General features: G+C 38.8%; 1 protein-coding gene across 1 annotated transcript in view; it reads left to right on the top strand.

The window, feature by feature from the left end:
* LOC128636413 (myoferlin-like) overlaps positions 1–25,736 on the top strand; it is a 276,260-nt gene that overhangs the window by 143,047 nt on the left and 107,477 nt on the right. Inside the window, 5 exon segments of the mRNA XM_053689430.1 lie at positions 15,205–15,230; positions 15,329–15,436; positions 16,426–16,521; positions 16,915–17,061; positions 25,032–25,181. Of these exon segments, the coding sequence (XP_053545405.1) occupies positions 15,205–15,230; positions 15,329–15,436; positions 16,426–16,521; positions 16,915–17,061; positions 25,032–25,181 (527 nt within the window).

The following is a 25,736-nucleotide window of genomic DNA, read 5'->3' as shown; positions in this document are numbered from 1 at the left end:
CAGGAGAGGGCTTCGGTGATCTTGATAGCTCCTGCGTGGCCACGCAGGACTTGGTATGCAGACCTGGTGAATATGTCATCGGCTCCACCATGGAAGTACCTTTGAGACAGGACCTTCTTGTTCAAGGTCCATTCGAACATCCGAATCTGGTTTCCCTCCACTGACTGCTTGGAGATTGAACGCTTGATTTTATCAAAGCTGGGTTTTCAGATCTGTAATAGATACTCTGATTCAGGCTAGAAAGCCTGTAACTAAAAAATTTACCATAAGATATGGAAAAAATATATCTGTTGGTGTGAATCTAAAGGATTCCCATGGACAAGATAAAAATTCCTAAGATTCTATCCTTTCTCAAGAAGGTTTGGAGAAAGGATTATCTGCAAGTTCTCTGAAGGGACAGATCTCTGCGTTATCTGTTTTACTTCACAAAGCTGGCAGCTGTGCCAGATTTCAAGCTTTTGTTCAGGCTCTGGTTAGAATCAAGCCTGTTTACAGACCTTTGACTCCTCCTGGAGTCTAATCTAGTTCTTTCAGTTCTTCAAGGGGTTCCGTTTGAACCCTTACATTCCGTAGATATTAAGTTATTATCTTGGAAAGTTTTGTTTTTGGTTGCAATTTCTTCTGCTAGAAGAGTTTCTGAGTTATCTGCTCTGCAGTGTTCTCCCCTATCTGGTGTTCCATGCAGATAAGGTGGTTTTGCGTACTAACCTGGTTTTCTTCCGAAAGTTGTTTCAACAAAATATTAACCAGGAGATAGTTTTACCTTCTCTTGTGTCCGAATCCAGTTTCAAAGAAGGAACGTTTGTTACACAATTTGGATGTAGTTCCGTGCTCTAAATTCTATTTAGAGGCCACTAAAGGATTTCAGACAAACATCTTCTTGTTTGTTGTTTATTCTGGTAAAAGGAGAGGTCAAAAAGCAACTTCTACCTCTCTTCTTTTTGGCTTAAAAGCATTATCCAGATTGGCTTATGAGACTGCCGGACGGCAGCCTCCTGAAAGAATCCACAGCTCACTTCCACTAGGGCTGTGGCTTCCACATGGGCCATCAAGAACGAGGCTTCTGTGAACCAGATATGTAAGGCAGCGACTTGGTCTTCACTGCACACTTTTGCCAAATTTTACAAATTTGATACTTTTGCTTCTTCTGAGGCTATTTTTGGGAGAAGGTTTTGCAAGCCGTGGTGCCTTCCATTTAGGTGACCTGATTTGCTCCCTCCCTTCATCCGTGTCCTAAAGCTTTGGTATTGGTTCCCACAAGTAAGGATGACGCCGTGGACCGGACACACCTATGTTGGAGAAAACAGAATTTATGCTTACCTGATAAATTACTTTCTCCAACGGTGTGTCCGGTCCACGGCCCGCCCTGGTTTTTTTAATCAGGTCTGATGAATTATTTTCTCTAACTACAGTCACCACGGTATCATATGTTTCTCCTATGCATATTTCCTCCTTACGTCGGTCGAATGACTGGGGTAGGCGGAGCCTAGGAGGGGATCATGTGACCAGCTTTGCTGGGCTCTTTGCCATTTCCTGTTGGGGAAGAGAATATCCCACAAGTAAGGATGACGCCGTGGACCGGACACACCGTTGGAGAAAGTAATTTATCAGGTAAGCATAAATTCTTTTTATATTCAGGTCATCTTCGTTCCTTTCGTCAGAATAAGGAACAAAAACTCAATCCTCCTCCAAGGAATCTGCTTCCAGTTGGAAGCCTTCCCAAATTGGAATAAATCCAAGCCATTTAGGAAACCAAAGTCTGCCCTAAGTCCACATGAAGGTGCGGCCCTCATTCCAGCTCAGCTGTAGGGGGCAGATTAAGGTTTTTCAAGGTTTTTTTGATAAAATCTGTCCAAAATCATTGGATTCAGAGCATTGTCTCTCAAGGGTATCGAATAGGATTCAAAGTAAGACCTCCTGTGAGAAGATTTTTCTCTCACACATTCTGTAAATCCAGTAAAAGGATTTTCTGAAGTGTGTTTCAGACCTGGAGTCTTCAGGGTAATCATGCCAGTTCCTCCTCAGGAACAAGGTTTGGGGTTTTATTCGAACCTATTCATTGTACCAAAGAAAGAAAATTTGTTCAGACCAGTTCTGGATCTGAAAAATTTTGAATCGGTTATGTAAGAGTACCAACTTTCAAGATGGTGACTATAAGGACTATTCTTGCCTTTTGTTCAGCAAGGACATTATATGTCCACAATAGACTTGCAGGATGCATACCTTCATATTCCGATTCATCCAGAACACTATCAGTTTCGGAGATTCTCTTTTCTAGACAAGCATTACCAATTTGTTGGCTCTTCCATTTGGCCTAGCAACAGCTCCAAGAATCGTTTCAAAGGTTCTGGGTGCCCTACTCATCTGTATCAGAGAACAGGGTATTTCGGTGTTTCCTTATTTGGACGATATCTTGGTAGTTCTAGCTCAGTCCTTTACAGTACTGCAGAATCTCACACGAAATCAACTAGTGTTGTTTCTTTCGGAAACATGGGTTGGAGGATCAATTTACCAAAAGTTTCTTGATTCCTCAGACAAGGGTCACCTTTTTAGGCTTCCAGATAGATTCAGTGTCCATGACTCTGTCTCTAACAGACAAGAGACGTTTAAAATTGGTTGCAGCATGTCGGCTCCTTCAGTCTCAGTCATTCCCTTCAGTGGCTATGTGCATGGAAGTTTTAGGTCTCATGACTGCAGCATCGGACGCAATCCCTTTGCGTTTTCACATGAGACCTCTACAGCTTTGTATGCTGAATCAATGGTGCAGGGATTATACAAAGATATCACAATTAATATCCTTGAATCCCAATGTAACACTCTCTGACATGGTGGATAGATCACCATCGTTTGGTTCAAGGGCTTCTTTTGTTCGCCCAACCTGGACTGTGATCACAACAGATGCGAGTCTTTCAGGTTGGGGAGCTGTTTGGGGGTCTCTGACAGCACAAGGGGTTTGGAAATCTCAAGAGGCGAGATTACCAATAAATATTTTAGAACTCCGTGCAATTCTCAGGGCTCTTCAGTTCTGGCCTCTACTAAAGAGAGAACCGTTCATTTGTTTTCAGACAGACAATATCACAACTGTGGTTATGAATCCAAAAAATCATCAGGGTGGGACTCACAGGTCCCCATGCTATGAAAGAAAGTATCTCGGATACCTTGCTTGGGCGGAATCCAGCTCCCCTGATCTACTCTCTGCCCGTTTGTATATCCCAGGTGTAGACAATTGGGAGGCGGATGAATCTCAGCCGTCCAGACCTTTACATCCAGGGGGCGAGTGGTTCGTCCTCCATTCCAGATGTGGTTTTCTCAGATTGTTCAGATGTGGGTGGGCATCCAGAAGATAGATCTCATGGCCCTCTCATCTAAACAAAAAACTTCCCAGATACCTGTCCAGGTCCAGGGATGTTCAGGCGGAAGCAGTGGATGTGCAGACACTTCCTTGGTGTTATCAACCTGCTTACATCTTCCCGCCTCTAGTTTTGTGTTGCTGGTGGCTCCAGCATGGCCACACAGTTTTGGTACTGCGGATCTGGCTTCGGATGTCCCAGTTTGCCCGCCTTGGCCACTTCCGTTACGGCCGGACCCTACTATCTCAAGGGTCCGTTTTCCATCAGGATCTCAAATCATAAATTGAAGGTATGGAAATTGAGACGCTTAGTTCTAAGTCATAGAGGTTTCTCTGATTCAGTGATTAATACTATGTTACAAGCTCGTAAATCTGTCTCTAGAAAGATTATTATAGAGTTTGGAAGACTTACATTTCATGGTGTTCTTCTCATAATTTCTCCTGGCATTCCTTTTAGAATTCCTAGAATTCTCTGCAGTTTCTTCAGGATGGTTTGGATAAGGGTTTGTCTGCAAGTTCCTTGAAAGGACAATCTGTCTCTTCTGTTTTATTTCACAGAAAAATTGCTATACTTCCTGATATACACTGTTTTGTACAGGCTTTTAGTTCGTATTAAGCCCTGTCATTAAAGTCAATTTCTCCTCCTTGCGAGTCTTAATTTGGTTCTGATGGGCTTTCACAGGCTTCTCCATTTTAACCTATGCTTTCTTTGGACATTAAACTACTTTCTTGGAAAGATGTTCTTCCTTTTGGCTATCTCTTCTGCCTAGAAGAGTTTCTGGTGCTATCTGCTCTTTCTTGTGAGTCTCCCTTTCTGATTTTTCATCAGGATAAGGCAGTTTTGCAGACTTCTTTTCAATTTTTACCTAAGGTTGTGAATTCTAACAACATTAGTAGAGAAATTGTTGTCCCTTCTTTATGTCCTAATCTAAGAATTCTTTGGAGAGATCCTTACATTCTTTTGATGTGGTAAGAGCTTTGAAATATTATATGGAAGCTACTAAATATTTCAGGAAGACTTCCAGTTTATTTGTTTTATTTTCTGGTCCTAGGAAAGGTCAGAAAGCCTTCTGCTATTTCCTTGGCTTCTTGGTTGAAACTTTTGATTCATCAAGCTTATTTGGAGTCGGGTCAAACCCCGCCTCAGAGAATTACAGCTCATTCTACTAGATTCAGTCTCCACTTTGTGGGCTTTTAAGAATGAAGCTTCAGTTGATCAGATTTGCAAAGCAGGCAACTTGGTCCTCTTTGCAGTACATTTACTAAATTCTACCATTTTGATGTATTTGCTTCTACTGAAGCAGGTTATTGGTAGAAAAGTTCTTCAGGCAGCTGTTTCAGTTTGATTCTTCTGCTTTTTGATTTAAGTTTCCTCCAACATAGGTGTGTCCGGTCCACGGCGTCATCCTTACTTGTGGGATATTCTCTTCCCCAACAGGAAATGGCAAAGAGCCCAGCAAAGCTGGTCATATGATCCCTCCTAGGCTCCGCCTACCCCAGTCATTCTCTTTGCCGTTGCACAGGCAACATCTCCACGGAGATGGCTAAGAGTTTTTTGGTGTTTAAATGTAGTTTTTATTCTTCAATCAAGTGTTTGTTATTTTAAAATAGTGCTGGTATGTACTATTTACTCTGAAACAGAAAAGAGAAGAAGATTTCTGTTTGTAGAGGAAGATGATTTTAGCAAACGTTACTAAAATCGATTGCTGTTTCCACACAGGACTGTTGAGATGAAGTAACTTCAGTTGGGGGAAGCAGTTGGCAGACTTTTCTGCCTGAGGTATGACTGGCCACATTTCTAACACGACTTGGTAATGCTGGAAGGCTGTCATTTTCCCTATGGGGACCGGTAAGCCATTTTCTTAGATTAAGTAAAAGAATAAAGGCTTTATAAGGGCTTAAAAAACTGGTAGACATTTTTCTGGGCTAAAACGATTACTTTGCTAAGCATATTTGACAGATTATAGCTCTTTATAGTTATTATAATCTTGGGGATTGTTGTTAAAAAACGGCAGGCACTGTATGGACACCTTTTTCAGATGGGGGCCTTCTCTAGTCATAGGCAGAGACTCATTTTCGCGCCACTAATGCGCAGTTGTTTTTGGAAGGCAAGGCATGCAGATGCATGTGTGAGGAGCTAAGATCCACTGAAAAAGCTTATAGAAGGCGTCATTTGGTATCGTATTCCCCTCTGGGCTTGGTTGGGTCTCAGCAAAGCAGATTTATGGGACTGTATAGGGGTTAAATGTAAAAACGGCTCCGGTTCCGTTACTTTAAGGGTTAAAGCTTTCAAATTTGGTGTGCAATACTTTTAAGGCTTTAAGACACTGTGGTGAAATTTTGGTGAATTTTGAACAATTGCTTCATACTTTTTCGCATATTCAGTAATAAAGTGTGTTCTGTTTAAAATTTAAAGTGACAGTAACGGTTTTATTTTAAAACGTTTTTTGTGCTTTGTTGACAGGAGGGAGGTTTTGTCTGAGGGAGAAATTTCAGATTCAGGAAAAATTTCTCAACAAGCTGAACCTGATGTTGTAACATTTAAATTTAAATTAGAACATCTCCGCGCACTGCTTAAGGAGGTATTATCTACTCTGGATGATTGTGACAATTTGGTCATTCCAGAGAAATTATGTAAGATGGACAAGTTCCTAGAGGTTCCGGTGCCACCCGATGTTTTTCCTATACCCAAGCGGGGTGGCGGACATAGTAAATAAGGAATGGGAAGGCCCGGCATACCTTTTGTTCCTCCCCCTATATTTAAGAAATTATTTCCTATAGTCGACCCCAGAAAGGACTTATGGCAGACAGTCCCTAAGGTCGAGGGGGCGGTCTCTACTCTAAACAAACGCACTACTATTCCTATAGAAGATAGTTGTGCTTTTAAAGATCCTATGGATAAAAAAATTAGAGGGTTTGCTTAAAAGAATGTTTGTTCAGCAAGGTTACCTTCTTCAACCAATTTCATGCATTGTTCCTGTCACTACGGCAGCGTGTTTCTGGTTCGAAGAACTAGAAAAGTCGCTCAATAAAGAATCTTCGTATGAGGAGGTTATGGACAGAGTTCATGCACTTAAATTGGCTAACTCTTTTATTCTAGATGCCGCTTTGCAATTAGCGAGATTAGCGGCGAAAAATTCAGGGTTTGCTATTGTGGCGCGCAGAGCGCTCTGGCTAAAGTCTTGGTCAGCGGATGTGTCATCAAGACAAAATTGCTTAACATCCCTTTCAAGGGCAAGACACTGTTTGGTCCTGATTTGAAAGAGATTATTTCAGACATCACCGGAGGAAAGGGCCACGCCCTTCCTCAGGATAGGTCTTTTAAGGCTAGAAATAAGCCTAATTTTCGTCCCTTTCGCAGAAACGGACCAGCCTCTACTTCTACATCCTCTAAGCAAGAGGGTAATACTTCTCAACCCAAACCAGCCTGGAGACCGATGCAAGGCTGGAACAAGGGTAAGCAGGCCAAGAAGCCTGCCACTGCTACCAAAACAGCATGAAGGGATGGCCCCCGATCCGGGACCGGATCTGGTGGGGGGCAGACTTTCTCTTTTTGCTCAGGCCTGGGCAAGAGATGTTCAGGATCCTTGGGCACTAGAAATAGTTTCTCAAGGTTATCTCCTGGAATTCAAGGAACTACCCCCCAAGGGGAAGGTTCCACAGGTCTCAATTATCTTCAAACCAAATAAAAAGACAGGCATTCTTACATTGTGTAGAAGACCCTGTTAAAGATGGGAGTAATTCATCCAGTTCCAATAAGAGAACAAGGGATGGGGTTTTACTCCAACCTGTTATAGTTCCCAAAAAAGAGGGAATATTCAGACCAATTCTAGATCTCAAGATCCTAAACAAATTTCTCAGGGTTCCATCGTTCAAAATGGAAACCATTCGAACGATCCTTCCTACCATCCAGGAAGGTCAATTTATGACCACGGTGGATTTAAAGGATGCGTACCTCCATATTCCTATCCACAAGGAACATCATCAGTTCCTAAGGTTCGCTTTTCTGGACAAGCATTACCAGTTTGTGGCACTTCCATTCGGATTAGCCACTGCTCCGAGAATTTTCACAAAGGTACTAGGGTCCCTTCTAGCAGTTCTAAGATCAAGGGGCATTGCAGTAGTACCATACTTGGACGACATCCTGATTCAAGCGTCGTCTCTGTCAAAGCAAAGGCTCATACGGACATCGTCCTAGCCTTTCTCAGATCTCACGGATGGAAAGTAAAACATAGAAAAAAGTTCTCTTTCCCGTCAACAAGAGTTCCCTTCTTGGAACAATAATAGACTCCTTAGATATGAGGATTTTTCTGACAGAGGTCAGAAAATCAAAAACTTCTAAGCTCTTGTCAAGTTCTTCATTCTGTTCTTCGTCCTTCCATAGCGCAGTGCATGGAAGTAATAGGATTGATGGTTGCAGGCAATGGACATAGTTCCTTTTGCACGAATTCATCTAAGACCATTACAACTGTGCATGCTCAGACAGTGGAAATGGGGATTATACAGACTTGTCTCCGACGATTCAAGTAGATCAAAGGACCAGAGATTCACTCCGTTGGTGGCTAATCCTGGACAACCTGTCACAGGGAATGAGCTTCCGCAGACCAGAGTGGGTCATTGTCACGACCGACGCCAGTCTGGTGGGCCTGCGGCGCGGTCTGGGAACCCCTGAAAGCTCAGGGTCTATGGTCTCGGGAAAGAATCTCTTCTCCCGATAAACATTCTGGAACTGAGAGCGATATTCAATGCTCTCAAAGCTTGGCCTCATCTAGCAAAGGCCAAATTCATAAGGTTTTCAATCAGACAACATGACGACAGTTGCATATATCAACCATCAGGGGGGAACAAGGAGTTCCCTGGCGATGGAGGAAGTGACCAAGATAATTCAATGGCGGAGGATCACTCCTGCCACTTGTCTGCAATCCACATCCCAGGAGTGGAAAATTGGGAAGCGGATTTCTGAGTCGTCAGACATTCCATCCGGGGGAGTGGGAACTCCACCCGGAAATCTTTGCCCAAATAACTCAATTATGGGGCATTCCAGACATGGATCTGATGGCGTCTCGTCAGAACTTCAAGGTTCCCTTGTTACGGGTCCAGATCCAGGGATCCCAAGGCGACTCTAGTAGATGCACTAGTAGCACCTTGGACCTTCAACCTAGCTTATGTTTTCCCACCGTTTCCTCTCATTCCCAGGCTGGTAGCCAGGATCAACCAGGAGAGGGCTTCGGTGATCTTGATAGCTCCTGCGTGGCCACGCAGGACTTGGTATGCAGACCTGGTGAATATGTCATCGGCTCCACCATGGAAGCTACCTTTGAGACAGGACCTTCTTGTTCAAGGTCCATTCGAACATCCGAATCTGGTTTCTCTCCAACTGACTGCTTGGAGATTGAACGCTTGATTTTATCAAAGCGTGGGTTTTCAGATTCTGTAATTGATACTCTGATTCAGGCTAGAAAGCCTGTGACTAGAAAAATTTACCATAAGATATGGAAAAAATATATCTGTTGGTGTGAATCTAAAGGATTCCCATGGAACAAGATAAAAATTCCTAGGATTTTATCCTTTCTACAAGAGGGTTTGGAGAAGGGATTATCTGCAAGTTCTCTGAAGGGACAGATTTCTGCGTTATCTGTTTTACTTCACAAAAAGCTGGCAGCTGTGCCAGACGTTCAAGCGTTTGTTCAGGCTCTGGTTAGAATCAAGCCTGTTTACAGACCTTTGACTCCTCCCTGGAGTCTTAATCTAGTTCTTTCAGTTCTTCAAGGGGTTCTGTTTGAACCCTTACATTCCGTAGATATTAAGTTATTATCTTGGAAAGTTTTGTTTTTGGTTGCAATTTCTTCTGCTAGAAGAGTTTCTGAGTTATCTGCTCTGCAGTGTTCTCCGCCCTATCTGGTGTTCCATGCAGATAAGGTGGTTTTGCGTACTAAGCCTGGTTTTCTTCCGAAAGTTGTTTCCAACAAGAATATTAACCAGGAGATAGTTGTACCTTCTTTGTGCCCGAATCCAGTTTCAAAGAAGGAACGTTTGTTACACAATTTGGACGTAGTCCGTGCTCTAAAATTCTATTTAGAGGCTACTAAAGATTTCAGACAAACTTCTTCTTTGTTTGTTGTTTATTCTGGTAAAAGGAGAGGTCAAAAAGCAACTTCTACCTCTCTTTCTTTTTGGCTTAAAGCATTATCCGTTTGGCTTATGAGACTGCCGGACGGCAGCCTCCTGAAAGAATCACAGCTCACTCCACTAGGGCTGTGGCTTCCACATGGGCCTTCAAGAACGAGGCTTCTGTTGACCAGATATGTAAGGCAGCGGACTTGGTCTTCACTGCACACTTTTGCCAAATTTTACAAATTTGATACTTTTGCTTCTTCAGAGGCTATTTTTGGGAGAAAGGTTTTGCAAGCCGTGGTGCCTTCCATTTAGGTGACCTGATTTGCTCCCTCCCTTCATCCGTGTCCTAAAGCTTTGGTATTGGTTCCCACAAGTAAGGATGACGCCGTGGACCGGACACACCTATGTTGGAGAAAACAGAATTTATGCTTACCTGATAAATTACTTTCTCCAACGGTGTGTCCGGTCCACGGCCCGCCCTGGTTTTTTTAATCAGGTCTGATGAATTATTTTCTCTAACTACAGTCACCACGGTATCATATGGTTTCTCCTATGCATATTTCCTCCTGTACGTCGGTCGAATGACTGGGGTAGGCGGAGCCTAGGAGGGATCATATGACCAGCTTTGCTGGGCTCTTTGCCATTTCCTGTTGGGGAAGAGAATATCCCACAAGTAAGGATGACGCCGTGGACCGGACACACCGTTGGGTAAATTTATCAGGTAAGCATAAATTCTGTTTTTTTTCTTTCAAAAGTGAAAATAACTTACGGCTAGATTTGGAGTTTTGTCGGTAACGACCCGAAAAACTAACGCCGGCTTTTTTCTGGCCGCACCATAAAAATAACTATGGTATTGAGAGACCACATAAAGGCTGCGTTAGGCTCCAAAAAAGGAGCGTAGAGCATTTTTAACGCAGCTTCAACTCTCGATACCAGAGTTGCTTACGGACGCGGCCAGCCTCAAAAACGTGCCCGTGCACGATTCCCCCATAGGAATCAATGGGGCTGTTTGAGCTGAAAAAAAAACAAACACCTGCAAAAAAGCCGCGTTCAGCTCCTAACGCAGCCCCATTGTTTGCTATGCGGTAACCCTTCCTACGTCTGCACTGAACACTCTAACATGTACCCCGAGTCTAAACACCCCTAACCTTACACTTATTAACCCCTAATCTGCTGCCCCCCGCTATCGCTGACCCCTGCATATTATTATTAACCCCTAATCTGCCGCTCCGTAAACCGCCCGCTACTTACATTATCCTTATGTACCCCTAATCTGCTGCCCTAACATCGCCGACCCCTATATTATATTTATTAACCCCTAATCTGCCCCCCACAACGTCGCCTCCACCTGCCTACACTTATTAACCCCTAATCTGCCGACCGGACCTGAGCGCTACTATAATAAAGTTATTAACCCCTAATCCGCCTCACTAACCCTATCATAAATAGTATTAACCCCTAATCTGCCCTCCCTAACATCGCCGACACCTAACTTCAAACATTAACCCCTAATCTGCCGACTGGAGCTCACCGCTATTCTAATAAATGTATTAACCCCTAAAGCTAAGTCTAACCCTAACCCCCCCCTAAGTTAAATATAATTTAAATCTAACAAAATTAATTAACTCTTATTAAATAAATTATTCCTATTTAAAGCTAAATACTTACCTGTAAAATAAATCCTAATATAGCCTCAATATAAATTATTATTATATTATAGCTATTTTAGGATTTATATTTATTTTACAGGTAACTTTGTATTTATTTTAACCAGGTACAATAGCTATTAAATAGTTAAGAACTATTTAATAGCTAAAATAGTTAAAATAATTACAAATTTACCTGTAAAAGAAATCCTAACCTAAGTTACAATTAAACCTAACACTAGACTATCAATAAATTAATTAAATAAACTACCTACAATTACCTACAATTAACCTAACACTACACTATCAATAAATTAATTAAATACAATTGCTACAAATAAATACAATTAAATAAACTAGCTAAAGTACAAAAAATAAAAAAGAAGTAAGTTACAAAAAATAAAAAAATATTTACAAACATAAGAAAAATATTACAACAATTTTAAACTAATTACACCTACTCTAAGCCCCCTAATAAAATAACAAAGCCCCCCAAAATAAAAAAATGCCCTACCCTATTCTAAATTACTAAAGTTCAAAGCTCTTTTACCTTACCAGCCCTGAACAGGGCCCTTTGCGGGGCATGCCCCAAGAAATACAGCTCTTTTGCCCGTAAAAAAAAACCATACAATACCCAAGCCCCCCAACATTACAACCCACCACCCACATACCCCTAATCTAACCCAAACCCCCCTTAAATAAACCTAACACTAAGCCCCTGAAGATCATCCTACCTTGTCTTCACCTCACCGGGTATCACACCGATCCGTCCAGAAGAGCTCCTCAGATGTCCTGATCCAAGCCCAAGCGGGGGGCTGAAGAGGTCCATGATCCGGCTGAAGTCTTCATCCAAGCAGGGCAGAAGAGGTCTTCCATCCGATTGAAGTCTTCATCCAAGCGGCATCCATCCGGAGCGAAGCGGCAGCATCCTGAAGACCTCCACCGCGGAACATCCATCCTGGCCGACGACTGAACGACGAATGACAGTTCCTTTAAATGACGTCATCCAAGATGGCGTCCCTCGAATTCCGATTGGCTGATAGGATTCTGTCAGCCAATCGGAATTAAGGTAGGAATATTCTGATTGGCTGATGGAATCAGCCAATCAGAATCAAGTTCAATCCGATTGGCTGATCCGATCAGCCAATCAGATTGAGCTCGCATTCTATTGGCTGTTCCGATCAGCCAATAGAATGCAAGCTCAATCTGATTGGCTGATTGGATCAGCCAATCGGATTGAACTTGATTCTGATTGGCTAATTCCATCAGCCAATCAGAATATTCCTACCTTAATTCCGATTGGCTGATAGAATCCTATCAGCCAATCGGAATTCGAGGGACGCCATCTTGGATGACGTCATTTAAAGGAACCGTCATTCGTCGTTCAGTCGTCGGCCAGGATGGATGTTCCGCGGTGGAGGTCTTCAGGATGCTGCCGCTTCGCTCCGGATGGATGCCGCTTGGATGGAGACTTCAATCGGATGGAAGACCTCTTCTGCCCCGCTTGGATGAAGACTTCAGCCGGATCATGGACCTCTTCAGCCCCCCGCTTGGGCTTGGATCAGGACATCGGAGGAGCTCTTCTGGACGGATCGGTGGTGATACCCGGTGAGGTGAAGACAAGGTAGGATGATCTTCAGGGGCTTAGTGTTAGGTTTATTTAAGGGGGGTTTGGGTTAGATTAGGGGTATGTGGGTGGTGGGTTGTAATGTTGGGGGGCTTGGGTATTGTATGGTTTTTTTTACAGGCAAAAGAGCTGTATTTCTTGGGACATGCCCCGCAAGGGGCCCTGTTCAGGGCTGGTAAGGTAAAAGAGCTTTGAACTTTAGTAATTTAGAATAGGGTAGGGCATTTTTTTTATTTTGGGGGGCTTTGTTATTTTATTAGGGGGCTTAGAGTAGGTGTAATTAGTTTAAAATTGTTGTAATATTTTTCTTATGTTTGTAAATATTTTTTTATTTTTTGTAACTTACTTCTTTTTTATTTTTTGTACTTTAGCTAGTTTATTTAATTGTATTTATTTGTAGCAATTGTATTTAATTAATTTATTGATAGTGTAGTGTTAGGTTAATTGTAGATAATTGTAGGTAGTTTATTTAATTAATTTATTGATAGTCTAGTGTTAGGTTTAATTGTAACTTAGGTTAGGATTTCTTTTACAGGTAAATTTGTAATTATTTTAACTATTTTAGCTATTAAATAGTTCTTAAACTATTTAATAGCTATTGTACCTGGTTAAAATAAATACAAAGTTACCTGTAAAATAAATATAAATCCTAAAATAGCTATAATATAATTATAATTTATATTGTAGCTATATTAGGATTTATTTTACAGGTAAGTATTTAGCTTTAAATAGGAATAATTTATTTAAGAAGAGTTAATTAATTTCGTTAGATTTAAATTATATTTAACTTAGGGGGGTGTTAGTGTTAGGGTTAGACTTAGCTTTAGGGGGTTAATACATTTATTAGAATAGCGGTGAGCTCCGGTCGGCAGATTAGGGGTTAATAATTGAAGTTAGGTGTCGGCGATGTTAGGGAGGGCAGATTAGGGGTTAATACTATTTATTATAGGGTTAGTGAGGCGGATTAGGGGTTAATAACTTTATTATAGTAGCGCTCAGGTCCGGTCGGCAGATTAGGGGTTAATAAGTGTAGGCAGGTGAAGGCGACGTTGAGGGGGCAGATTAGGGGTTAATAAATATAATATAGGGGTCGGCGGTGTTAGGGGCAGCAGATTAGGGGTACATAAGGATAACGTAGGTGGAGGCGCTTTGCGGTCGGCAGATTAGGGGTTAATAAGTGTAGGTAGGTGGAGGCGACGTTGTGGGGGGCAGGTTAGGGGTTAATAAATACAATACAGGGGTCGGCGGTGTTAGGGGCAGCAGATTATGGGTACATAAGGATAACGTAGGTGGCGGTCGGCAGATTAGGGGTTAAAAAAAATTATTCGAGTGTCAGCGATGTGGGGGGACCTCGGTTTAGGGGTACATAGGTAGTTTATGGGTGTTAGTGTACTTTAGAGTACAGTAGTTAAGAGCTTTATAAACCGGCGTTAGCCCAGAAAGCTCTTAACTACTGACTTTTCCTGCGGTTGGAGTTTTGTCGTTAGATGTCTAACGCTCACTTCAGAAACGACTCTAAATACCGGAGTTAGAAAGATCCCATTGAAAAGATAGGATACGCAGTTGACGTAAGGGGATCTGCGGTATGGAAAAGTCGCGGATGAAAAGTGAGCGTTAGACCCTATTTTGAGTGACTCCAAATACCGGCGGTAGCCTAAAACCAGCGTTAGGAGCCTCTAACGCTGGTTTTCACGGCTAACGCCAAGCTCCAAATCTAGGTCTTATTTTTTGGGTTGTGGATTATTTTTTCAGCTGAATATGGCTGTTTTTATTTTATTCCCTCCCTCTCTAGTGACTCTTGAGTGGAAGACTCCACATCTTGGGTATTGATATCCCATATGTCACTAGCTCATGGACTCTTGCCAATTACATGAAAGAAAACATAATTTATGTAAGAACTTACCTGATGAATTCATTTCTTTCATATTGGCAAGAGTCCATGAGGCCCACCCTTTTTATGGTGGTTATGATTTTTTGTATAAAGCACAATTATTTCCAAATTTCCTTTGTTGATGCTTTCTACTCCTTTCTTTATCACCCCACTGCTTGGCTATTCGTTAAACTGATTGTGGGTGTGGTGAGGGGTGTATTTATAGGCATTTTGAGGTTTGGGAAACTTTGCCCCTCCTGGTAGGATTGTATATCCCATATGTCACTAGCTCATGGACTCTTGCCAATATGAAAGAAATGAATTTATCAGGTAAGTTCTTACATAAATTATGTTTTACAATAACCAGTAAACTATGCAAGGGGTGGTTTTTTAGATCCCAGAACTTTATGTAATTGATTTTGATATCTCATTTGATAAATTGTGTCATGGACCCTGAAAATTAAAGCGTCAATGTCTTATTTTGACTTTTTTTTGTCTTATCATTCAATCAGGTCATATCAGACATTCATGTTGTTTCTCCTTAACACTTTTATAATCAGAGAATTAATGATTTCTTCTTCTTTTTTATACTCAGTGGTACCCATCAAGCACACAGTTCTGGTAAGTACCTCAAATAGAAATAGTAATATTATTAATAGTAAATAGTTGAATGTCTTCGTGTTTGCTGACTTTTTGCTTTCCCTTTTCATTTTGTATAGGAGATTCCGGATCTAGAAACACAGATGGAACCTCAAGTAAGTGAAGTTGTTTGTTACAGGCGTCTTATGACCGATCTGTTAGTCCTTAAAGAAATATTAAACAGTCAGGTAGATTGCGAGTTGTGCTTTCATCTTTTAACGCTGAAATGGCAACGCAGCCATTACGAGTCTTGTCGGTATAGCTGTACCGCAAGCCTTTTAGCCTGTAACACAACGTCAGTCCCGCACACGTAAAAATTACGTTTTTTTCATGGGACTTCCATAGCCTTGAAAAAGGCCTGGAAAAGGCTGAAACGCGTTGACATACTGGTGAGCTTATTTCTAATTATTTTCTACAGTGTACAAACGTTATTGCACTATTGTTTTTTTCTTGTTTAATTACAGGTTCAGCATATTCCTTGTTTTTGGATTTTTTCTCATTTTTGTATTTTTATATTTTTTTTTTGCTTTTTTATATATTTTTTCACAATATTGCTTTTGATCACCACTGCATTGATAGGATTCACTTTTTGTTATCAGCTTTTTGCATTGACTGTTTTGGTTATACATTTGGACTTCTGTACTTTTTGCATTTTTTATGGTGTAACCCTTACCACATACATCTACCACTCCTCCACGACACATTGAAGGTGGACTGAATATTATTTAGCAGCGTTTTAGATATTTGTCATTGGACTTATTGGACTTCATTTAATTAGGACACTCTCCTGTTTTTCTATTGTATTATTATTTTCCACCTAAATCTAGTCATTTTTTGATTGTCACCTATATCACAAGACTGGTTATTAATCCACAATATATTTTATCGTTGTTCTGGTTTACCTTTTGCTGTGTATACAATTTTGTACACCATCTCCTTGGTATAGCACGTGTATTATATAATTTTAGACTGAACATGGATCCATGTAGTTTTTAGCCATTGTTATTTGTGTAGCTGTATTTTATGTATTTTACATATCTGAATGTCATATTAAACTGTACTGTTTTAAGTCCATTTAGCCTTTTTAGCTTTTAGCGCTCACTATCCCACCCATATTTGATGTTCAGTGTATGCTCTACAGAGGGAACCTCATACATCTTTATGCCTCTCCCCCCAGGCTGTAGAGTACGACTGGTGGTGCAAATTCTATGCATCAGTTGGCGAGACCACCCGCATTGGAGATTACCTGCAGAAAGGTCATGATACCCTAAAGGTAGGATTTTGATTATCTTTGATGATAAAATAATTGCTCTTGTGTCTTGCTAGCTTCCTTACTCCTGTACTTGTCCTCTTCTATAATTTTATTCCACATTCTTGGGTATCCATTCTTTCTTGCTGTATTTCATTTCACTTGGTTTAAATAAGAAATGCAACATTCTGGTAGCAGCTTTTACTGAGTACAGTTTACAGAGTCCTACTTTAGATCTCAGAATAGATCCTTTGCCAAAGGAGGAGCTTTAGAGTAGTGATCTTTATTAATGCTAAATCAATGTATGTGTATATAGACACACACACACACCAAGAATGTCAACTACTTGCAATTTATTGTTGATCTTTGAATGCATTGTTATTAAAACATCATTGTATGGTTTTCCCCCTGCTGTAGATATACGACAGAGAACTAGAATCCATTCCTGAGTTCCAGAGACTACAAGATGTCTGCCAAACGTTCCACCTGCAGCGTTCAAGGCCTGTGGAAGATAATGAACAGGATGAAGAAAATAAGGACTTTGTGGTAGTTGGAGAAGTTAAGGTCAGCAATGAATATTAATAAATTGTAACTGATATTATTTCTGATAGTTCAAGATATTTATTCACACAATACACAAATACAATGGCTTTAAAACAACACACATTTGCAGACAGAGGCACGTGTATTTAGTATATACAAAGATAACATAAAACAATAGCCATTTGCAGACAGAGGCACTTGCATTTAGTATATACAAAGATAACATAAAACAATACACATAGAATCCTATCAGGAATTGAAGGAACGCCATCTTGGATGACGTCCCTTAAAGGAGCCTTCATTCGTCGGTAGTCCGTCGGGAAAGAAGGATGTTCCGCGTCGGCGGAATGAAGATGGATGCTGAAGAAAGAAGATTGAAGATGACATCGCCCGGATGGAAGACTTCTTCAGCGCCGCTTGGAAGATGACATCGCCCGGATGGAAGACTTCTTCAGATCTCCTCTTCGGTTCCATCGGTGGGTCAGCTGGCTGAAGACAACTCAAGGTAGGATGATCTTCAGGGGGGTAGTGTTAGGTTTATTTAAGGGGGGTTTGGGTTAGATTAGGGGTATGTGGGTGGTGGGTTTTAATGTTGGGGCAAAAGAGCAGTTTTCTTTGGAGAATGCCCCGCAAAAGGCCCTTTTAAGGGCTGGTAACGTAAAAGAGCTTTGAACTTTTTTAATTTAGAATAGGGTAGGGCATTTTTTTATTTTGGGGGGCTTTGTTATTTTATTAGGGGGCTTAGATTAGGTGTAATTAGCTTAAAATTTTAGCTTAAAATTGTTGTAATATTTTTTTTTAATGTTTGTAACTTATTTTTTTTATTTTTTGTAACTTAGCTTTTTTTTATTTTTTGTACTTTGGTTAGTTTATGTAATTGTATTTAATTGTAGTTATTTGTAGTTAATTTATTTAATTTATTTAATGATAGTGTAGTGTTAGGTTTAATTGTAACTTAGGTTAGGATTTATTTTACAGGTAATTTTGTATTTCTTTTAGCTAGGTAGTTATTAAATAGTTAATAACTATTTAATAACTATTCTAACTAGCTAAAATAAATACAAAGTTGCCTGTAAAATAAATATAAATCCTAAAATAGCTACAATGTAATTATTAATTACATTGTAGCTATCTTAGGGTTTATTTTACAGGTAAGTATTTAGTTTTAAATAGGAATAATTTATTAAAGTATAGTGTAGTGTTAGGTGTAATTGTAACTTAGGTTAGTTTTTATTTTACAGGTAAATTTCTCTTTATTTTAGCTAGGTAGCTATTAAATAGTTAATAACTATTTAATAGCTATTGTACCTAGTTAAAATAATTTGAAAGTTACCTGTAAAATAAAAATAAATCCTAAGATAGCTACAATACAATTATTATTTATATTGTAGCTATATTAGGGTTTATTTTAAAGGTAAGTATTTAGTTTTAAATAGGATTAATTTAGTTAATAATAGAAATATTATTTAGATTTATTTAATTAATATTTAAGTTAGGGGGGTGTTAGGGTTAGTGTTAGACTTAGGTTTAGGGGTTAATAATTTTATTACAGTGGCGGCGGTGTAGTGGGGGGCAGGATAGGGGTTAATAAATGTATTATAGGTGGCGACGGTGTAGGGGGGGCAGATTAGGGGTTAATAAGTTTAATATAGGTTGAGGCAGGGTCCGGGAGCGGCGGTTTAGGGGTTAAACTATTTATTTAATTGCGGTGAGGTGCGTGATCAGCAGGATAGGGGTTAATAACTTTATTATAGAGAGAGACGGTATAGGGGGGCAGGATAGGGGTTACTAGGTATAATGTAGGTTGCGGCGGTGTCCGGGAGCGGCGGTTTAGGGGTTAATACATTTATAAGAGTTGCGGCGGGGTCTAGGAGCGGCGGTTTAGGGGTTAATAACTTTATTTAGTTGCGGGGGGCTCCGGGGGCGCCGGTATAGGGGTAGAACAGTGTAGTTTAGTGTGAGTGCTTAGTGACAGGCTAGCAAAAAAGCTGTAAAAAAGCCGAAGAGCAGCGAGATCGGATGAGTGATAACTCTCACAGTCCGCTGCTCATCGCCCCGTACTTGGTGCGCGGCTTTTTGACAACTTTTTTGATAACTTAGGCGAAATGTTGCAGGTCCGCGGCGGCGATGGTAGGCGAGCTTAGGCGGGCGTATTGAACCGGCGAAGGCAGGAAAAGTAGACGCGTTGATAACTACCCCCCATAGAATCATACACATATATATTTACACATATATAATCATACACATATATATTTACACATATATGATCATACACATATATATTTACACACATAGAATCATACACATATATATATTTACACACATATAATCATACACATATATATTTACACATATATAATCATACAGATATATATTTACACACATCGAATCATACACATATATATTTACACATATAGAATCATACACATATATATTTACACACATAGAATCATACACAGATATATTTACACATATAGAATCATACACATATATATTTACACACATAGAATCATACACAGATATATTTACACACATAGAATCATACACATATATATTTACACACATATAGAATCATACACATATATATTTACACACATAGAATCATACACATATATATTTACACACATATTAACACATACACATATATATTTACACACATAGAATCATACACAGATATATTTACACACATAGAATCATACACATATATATTTACACACATAGAATCACACACATATATATTTACACATATAGTAACACACACATATATATTTACACACATAGAATCATACACATATATATTTACACACATATAATCATACACATATATATTTACACACATAGAATCATACACATATATATTTACACACATAGAATCACACACATATATATTTACACATATAGTAACACACACATATATATTTACACACATAGAATCATACACATATAATCATACACATATATATTTACACACATAGAATCACACACATATATATTTACACATATAGTAACACACACATATATATTTACACACATATAATCATACACATATATATTTACACACATAGAATCACACACATATATATTTACACATATAGTAACACACACATATATATTTACACACATATAATCATACACATATATATTTACACATATATAATCATACACATATATATTTACACACATAGAATCACACACATATATATTTACACATATAGTAACACACACATATATATTTACACACATATAATCATACACATATATATTTACACACATAGAATCACACACATATATATTTACACATATAGTAACACACACATATATATTTACACACATATAATCATACACATATATATTTACACATATATAATCATACACATATATATTTACACACAAAGAATCACACACATATATATTTACACACATATATAATCATACACATATATATTTACACACATGGAATCATACACATATATATTTACACACATATAATCATACACATATATATATTTACACACATATAATCATACACATATATATTTACACACATATATATTTACACACATATAATCATACACATATATATTTACACACATATAATCATACACATATATATTTACACACATAGAATCACACACATATATATTTACACATATAGTAACACACACATATATATTTACACACATATAATCATACACATATATATTTACACATATATAATCATACACATATATATTTACACACATAGAATCACACACATATATATTTACACACATATATAATCATACACATATATATTTACACACATGGAATCATACACATATATATTTACACACATATATAATCATACACATATATATTTACACACATGGAATCATACACATATATATTTACACACATGGAATCATACACATATATATTTACACACATAGAATCATACACATATATAATTACACACATATAATCACACACATATATATTTACACATATAGTAACACACACATATATATTTACACACATAGAATCATACACATATATATTTACACATATAGTAACACACACATATAATCACACACATATATATTTACACACATGTAGAATCATACACATATATATTACACACATATAATCATACACATATATATATTTACAGGGAACACACAGTTCCCATAGAACGGAATATAAAGGAACTTTTCAGTGCTGTTTTTTTCTAACACCCCACTCCTGCCCCTACTTTTTTTTAATTAAAAACTAACACCTAGATTACAAGTTTTGCTCTATAGAGGGTGTGAAACAAACGCAACAAAAGTTGCGTTATTGCATCCTCCATAGCGCTGCTATTACAAGTTTCATTAAAGCCGTCCTTGTGCGTGCGATATGGTTGCAATGAGCTCCATATAAATGCAAGCGCTGCCTTGACATGCTCGTGCACGCTTTCCCCATAAACTAACACCTTCGATCGCGGAATGAAAAGCTCTGTAACGCATTCCCATTGATGGGGGAAAAAACACCCTAACATACACCATAAAGTTTAAACACCCCTAATCGGCCGCTCCCGTTATCACCACCACTATAATAAAGATATTAACCCCTATTCCCCTGCACCCCAACATCGCCCACACTATAATAAAGATATTAACCCCTATTCCCCCCGCACCCCAATATCGCCCACACTATAATAAAGATATTAACCCCTATTCCGCCGCTCCCATAAACAGCCACCCATATTGCAAATAAACTAAATTAAACTTTTAACCCCCAAACCTAACACCCCCTAACTTTAAATTAAAATTACGATATCCCTATCATAAAATAAATAAAAACTTACCTGGGAAATTTAAAAAAAACAAAGTTTAAACTAAATTAACCTAACATAACTATAAACATAAAATAACTACAAATTAAACTAAATTACACATTTAAAAAAACCTAACACTACTAAAAAAAATAAATTTACAATTAAAAAAATAATAATAAATAATTAATAAAAAATTAAAACATACAAAATTACAAAAAAATAACAAACGAAATTATTCAAAATAAAAACAATTACACCTAATCTAATAGCCCTATAAAAATTATAAAGCCCCCCCCCCAAAATAAAAAAAACCCTAGCCTACAATAAACTACCAATAGCCCTTAAAAGGGCCTTTTGTAGGGCATTGCCCTAAAGAAATCAGCTATTTTCCCTGAAAAAAAAATACAAAGACCCACCCAACCAACCCCCCAAAATAAAAAACCTAACAAATACCTAAGCTACCCATTGCCCTGAAAAGGGCATTTGTATGGGCATTGCCCTTAAAAGAGCATTCAGCTCTTTTTCTTACCCTGAAAAGGGCATTTAGCTCTTTTAAGAAAAGCCCAAACCCTTATCTAAAAAAAAATACAAACACCCAAAAAAAGTTTAATAAAACCGAACACTAACTCCCGACTATCCACTTACAGTTTCTGAAGTCGGACATCCACGCGGCGAGAAGTCTTCATCCACCCAGGCGGCGTCTTCTATCTTCATCCAGGCGGCGCAGAGCGGATCCATCCTGAAGACATCCTATTGGCTGATTTGAATAGCCATTAGAATTTCAGTAGCTCTCATCCTATTGGCTGATTTGAACAGCCAATAGGATTTCAGTTGCTCTCATCCTATTGACTGATTTGAATTTCAAAAATCAAATCAGCCAATAGGAATGCAAGGGACGTCATTTTGAAAAGGCTCCCTTGTATTGAAGATTCAGTATACGGCGACGACCGTATGAAGAGGATGCTCTGCGCCGGATGTCTTCAGGACGGACCCGCTCGATGCCGCCTGGATGAAGGTACAAGACGCCGCCTGGATGGATGAAGACCTCGCCGCCTGGATGTCTGGAATTCAGAAACTATAAGTGGATCGTCGGGGGTTAGTTTTTGTTTTTTTTTAGATTAGGGTTTGGGCTTTTCTTAAAACAGCTAAATGCCCTTTTAAGGGCAATGCCCACACAAATGCCCTTTTCAGGGCAATGGGTAGCTTAGGTTTTTTTATTTTGGGTTGGTTGGATGGTGGGTTTTACTGTTGGGGGGTCTTTGTATTTTATTCAGGGAAAAGAGCTGATTTCTTTAGGGCAATGCCCTACAAAAGGCCCTTTTAAGGGCTATTGGTAGTTTATTGTAGGCTAGGGTTTTTTTATTTTGGGGGGGACTTTTATTTTTATAGGGCTATTAGATTAGGTGTAATTGTTTTTAATTTGGATAATTTCGTTTGTTATATTTCGTAATTTAGTGTTTTTAATTTTTTTGTAATTTAGTATTTTTTTATTTTTTGTAATTTAGTATTATTAATTTTTTTTAGTAGTTTTAGTTTTTTTAATGTGTAATTGAATTTATTTAATTGACAGTTATTTAAATTTTAGTATAATAGTTATGTTAGTTTAATTTATAGTTTAAACTTAGGTTTTTTTAATTTCCCAGGTAAGTTTCTATTTATTTTGAGATAGGGATATTGTAATTTTAATTTAAAGTTAGGGAGTTGTTAGGTTTAGGGATTAATAGTTTAATTTATTTTTTTGCGATGTGGGGGGCTGTCGGTTTAGGGGTTAATAGGTTTATTTAGTGGCAGTAATGTGGGAGGCCAGAGGTTTAGGGGTTAATAACTTTATTTAGTGGCAGTGATGTTGGGGAGCGGCGGATTAGGGGTTAATATCTTTATTATAGTGTGGGCGATGTTGGGGTGCAGGGGAATAGGGGTTAATAACTATATTATAGCAGCGGCGATGTCGGGCAACGGCGAAATAGGGGTTAATACATTTTATTAGTGGCGGCAATGTCGGGAGCGGCAGATTGGGGTTAATAAGTTTAATTTAGTGTTTGTGATGCGGGAGGGCCTCGGTTTAGGGGTTAATAGGTAGTTTATGGGTGTTAGTGTACTTTGCAACACTTTAGTTATGAGTTTTGTGTAACAATTTTGTTGTGTAAAACCCATAATTACTGGTCTCAGATTGCGGTACCTATAGTGTCGGTATAGGCTGGAACGCATGCTTTTTAGCCTCACGAAAAACTTGTAATGGCAGCGCTATGGAAATCCCACACAAAAACGTCATTTTTTTGAGTGCGGGACTGACGTTGCGTTATTGAGGTCCATTTATCAAGCCCCGTATGGAACTTGAAGGGCCATGTTTCTGGCGAGTCTTCAGACTCGCCAGAAACAACAGCGGTCTAAAGACCGCTGCTCCATAACCCTGTCCGCCTGCTCTGAGCAGGCGGACAGACATCGCCACAATTCAACACGATTGAGTACGATCGGGTTGATTGACACCTCCCTGCTGGCGGCCGTTTGGCCGTGAATCTGCAGGGGGCGGCGTTGCACCAGCAGCTCTTGTGAGCTGCTGGTGAAATGCTGAATATGGAGAGCGTATGGCTCTCCGCATTCAGCGAGGTCTTGCGGACCTGATCCGCACTGTCGTATCAGGTCCGCAAGACCTTTAATAAATTGGCCTCAGAGGCTAAAATGCTTGTGGGTACATTTATACTGACAAGACTCGTTACGCTACTGTTTTTTCAGCGTTAAAACACGAACGCAAAACTTGTAATCTAGGTGTAAAAGTTTCTTTATTTTGGAAAATTAACCAGAGATCTGATCTCTAGTTAATTAATTTGTTTATTAATTATTTATCGTGAGGGCGAATTTGCCAGTTTACGGGCTCTATAAATTAACGCTCCACTTGTAATCTATCCCAAAATAAGGGTCTGTGTTTGCTTGATTGGATCCATACAATGTAAACATAAACACCAACATTACAGATGTCGATCTTTCACATTTTACTCCAACACTGAGGGTCTTGTTGATATTTTCCCCTTCTTGGAACATTCTTGTAAAACACATGACTGTAGCTTTTTGGAAACTTATTGTTAATGGGCCATATTGGTTTTTATTTAGCATTTTACTGTTATTTGATTGTGTTTCTATAGTTAAGTATGATATACACATATTTTTTCATATACTCATACCTGTTTTTTCCTTTCAGGCTTCATTTAAGATCTACCAATTCAATCAAGATCTTGGAACACCTGACACAATGTTTCCTTACATTCCTGAACACAGACCTCAGCAGTGCCTGGTGCGCCTCTATATAGTGAGAGCTTTAAACCTGCCCCCTAAAGACAGAAATGGCTTGGTAAGCAGAGATGGTCATATTCATCAGTTATCGCTATTACATTATGTTATAACATGAGTAATATATGACAAATGCAGAATCCTATGTAAGTCAAATTTGCATGTGAAAAAAAATATAAGAAACCTAATCAATTGGCACGTCTGCCAAAAATATATAAATACAAAGGCCTTAAAGGGATATTACACTCAATACTTATTTCATGCTGATCAAAGCACTATTTAAGCATGTTATATATATATATATATATATATATATATATATATATATATATATATATAAAATTGTATGAAATAGATTAAAGTTGTTCATTTTACATTTTGAAATTAATAGCAAGTGCCTTCACATAGATTGTCTCTGGGATAATAGTTTAATTAGATAAAAAATACATATGTCCTTTTTTCCATGTAACAAAAGAAACACAAATGCTTTAATATCCATCCAGGGAACAAAATGCAATAGGCATAAGCTCTGTAGCCAGGTCTTCAACTAACATTTTGCTATATAACCTGTTCATTTGCTTTGCAATTGTCTAAGTAAGTATATTTAAAGTGAATG

Source organism: Bombina bombina, chromosome 7, assembly GCF_027579735.1.
Source record: "Bombina bombina isolate aBomBom1 chromosome 7, aBomBom1.pri, whole genome shotgun sequence".
In the NCBI taxonomy this organism is placed as follows: Eukaryota; Metazoa; Chordata; class Amphibia; order Anura; family Bombinatoridae; genus Bombina; species Bombina bombina.
This window is presented reverse-complemented; position numbering and strand designations above follow the sequence as displayed.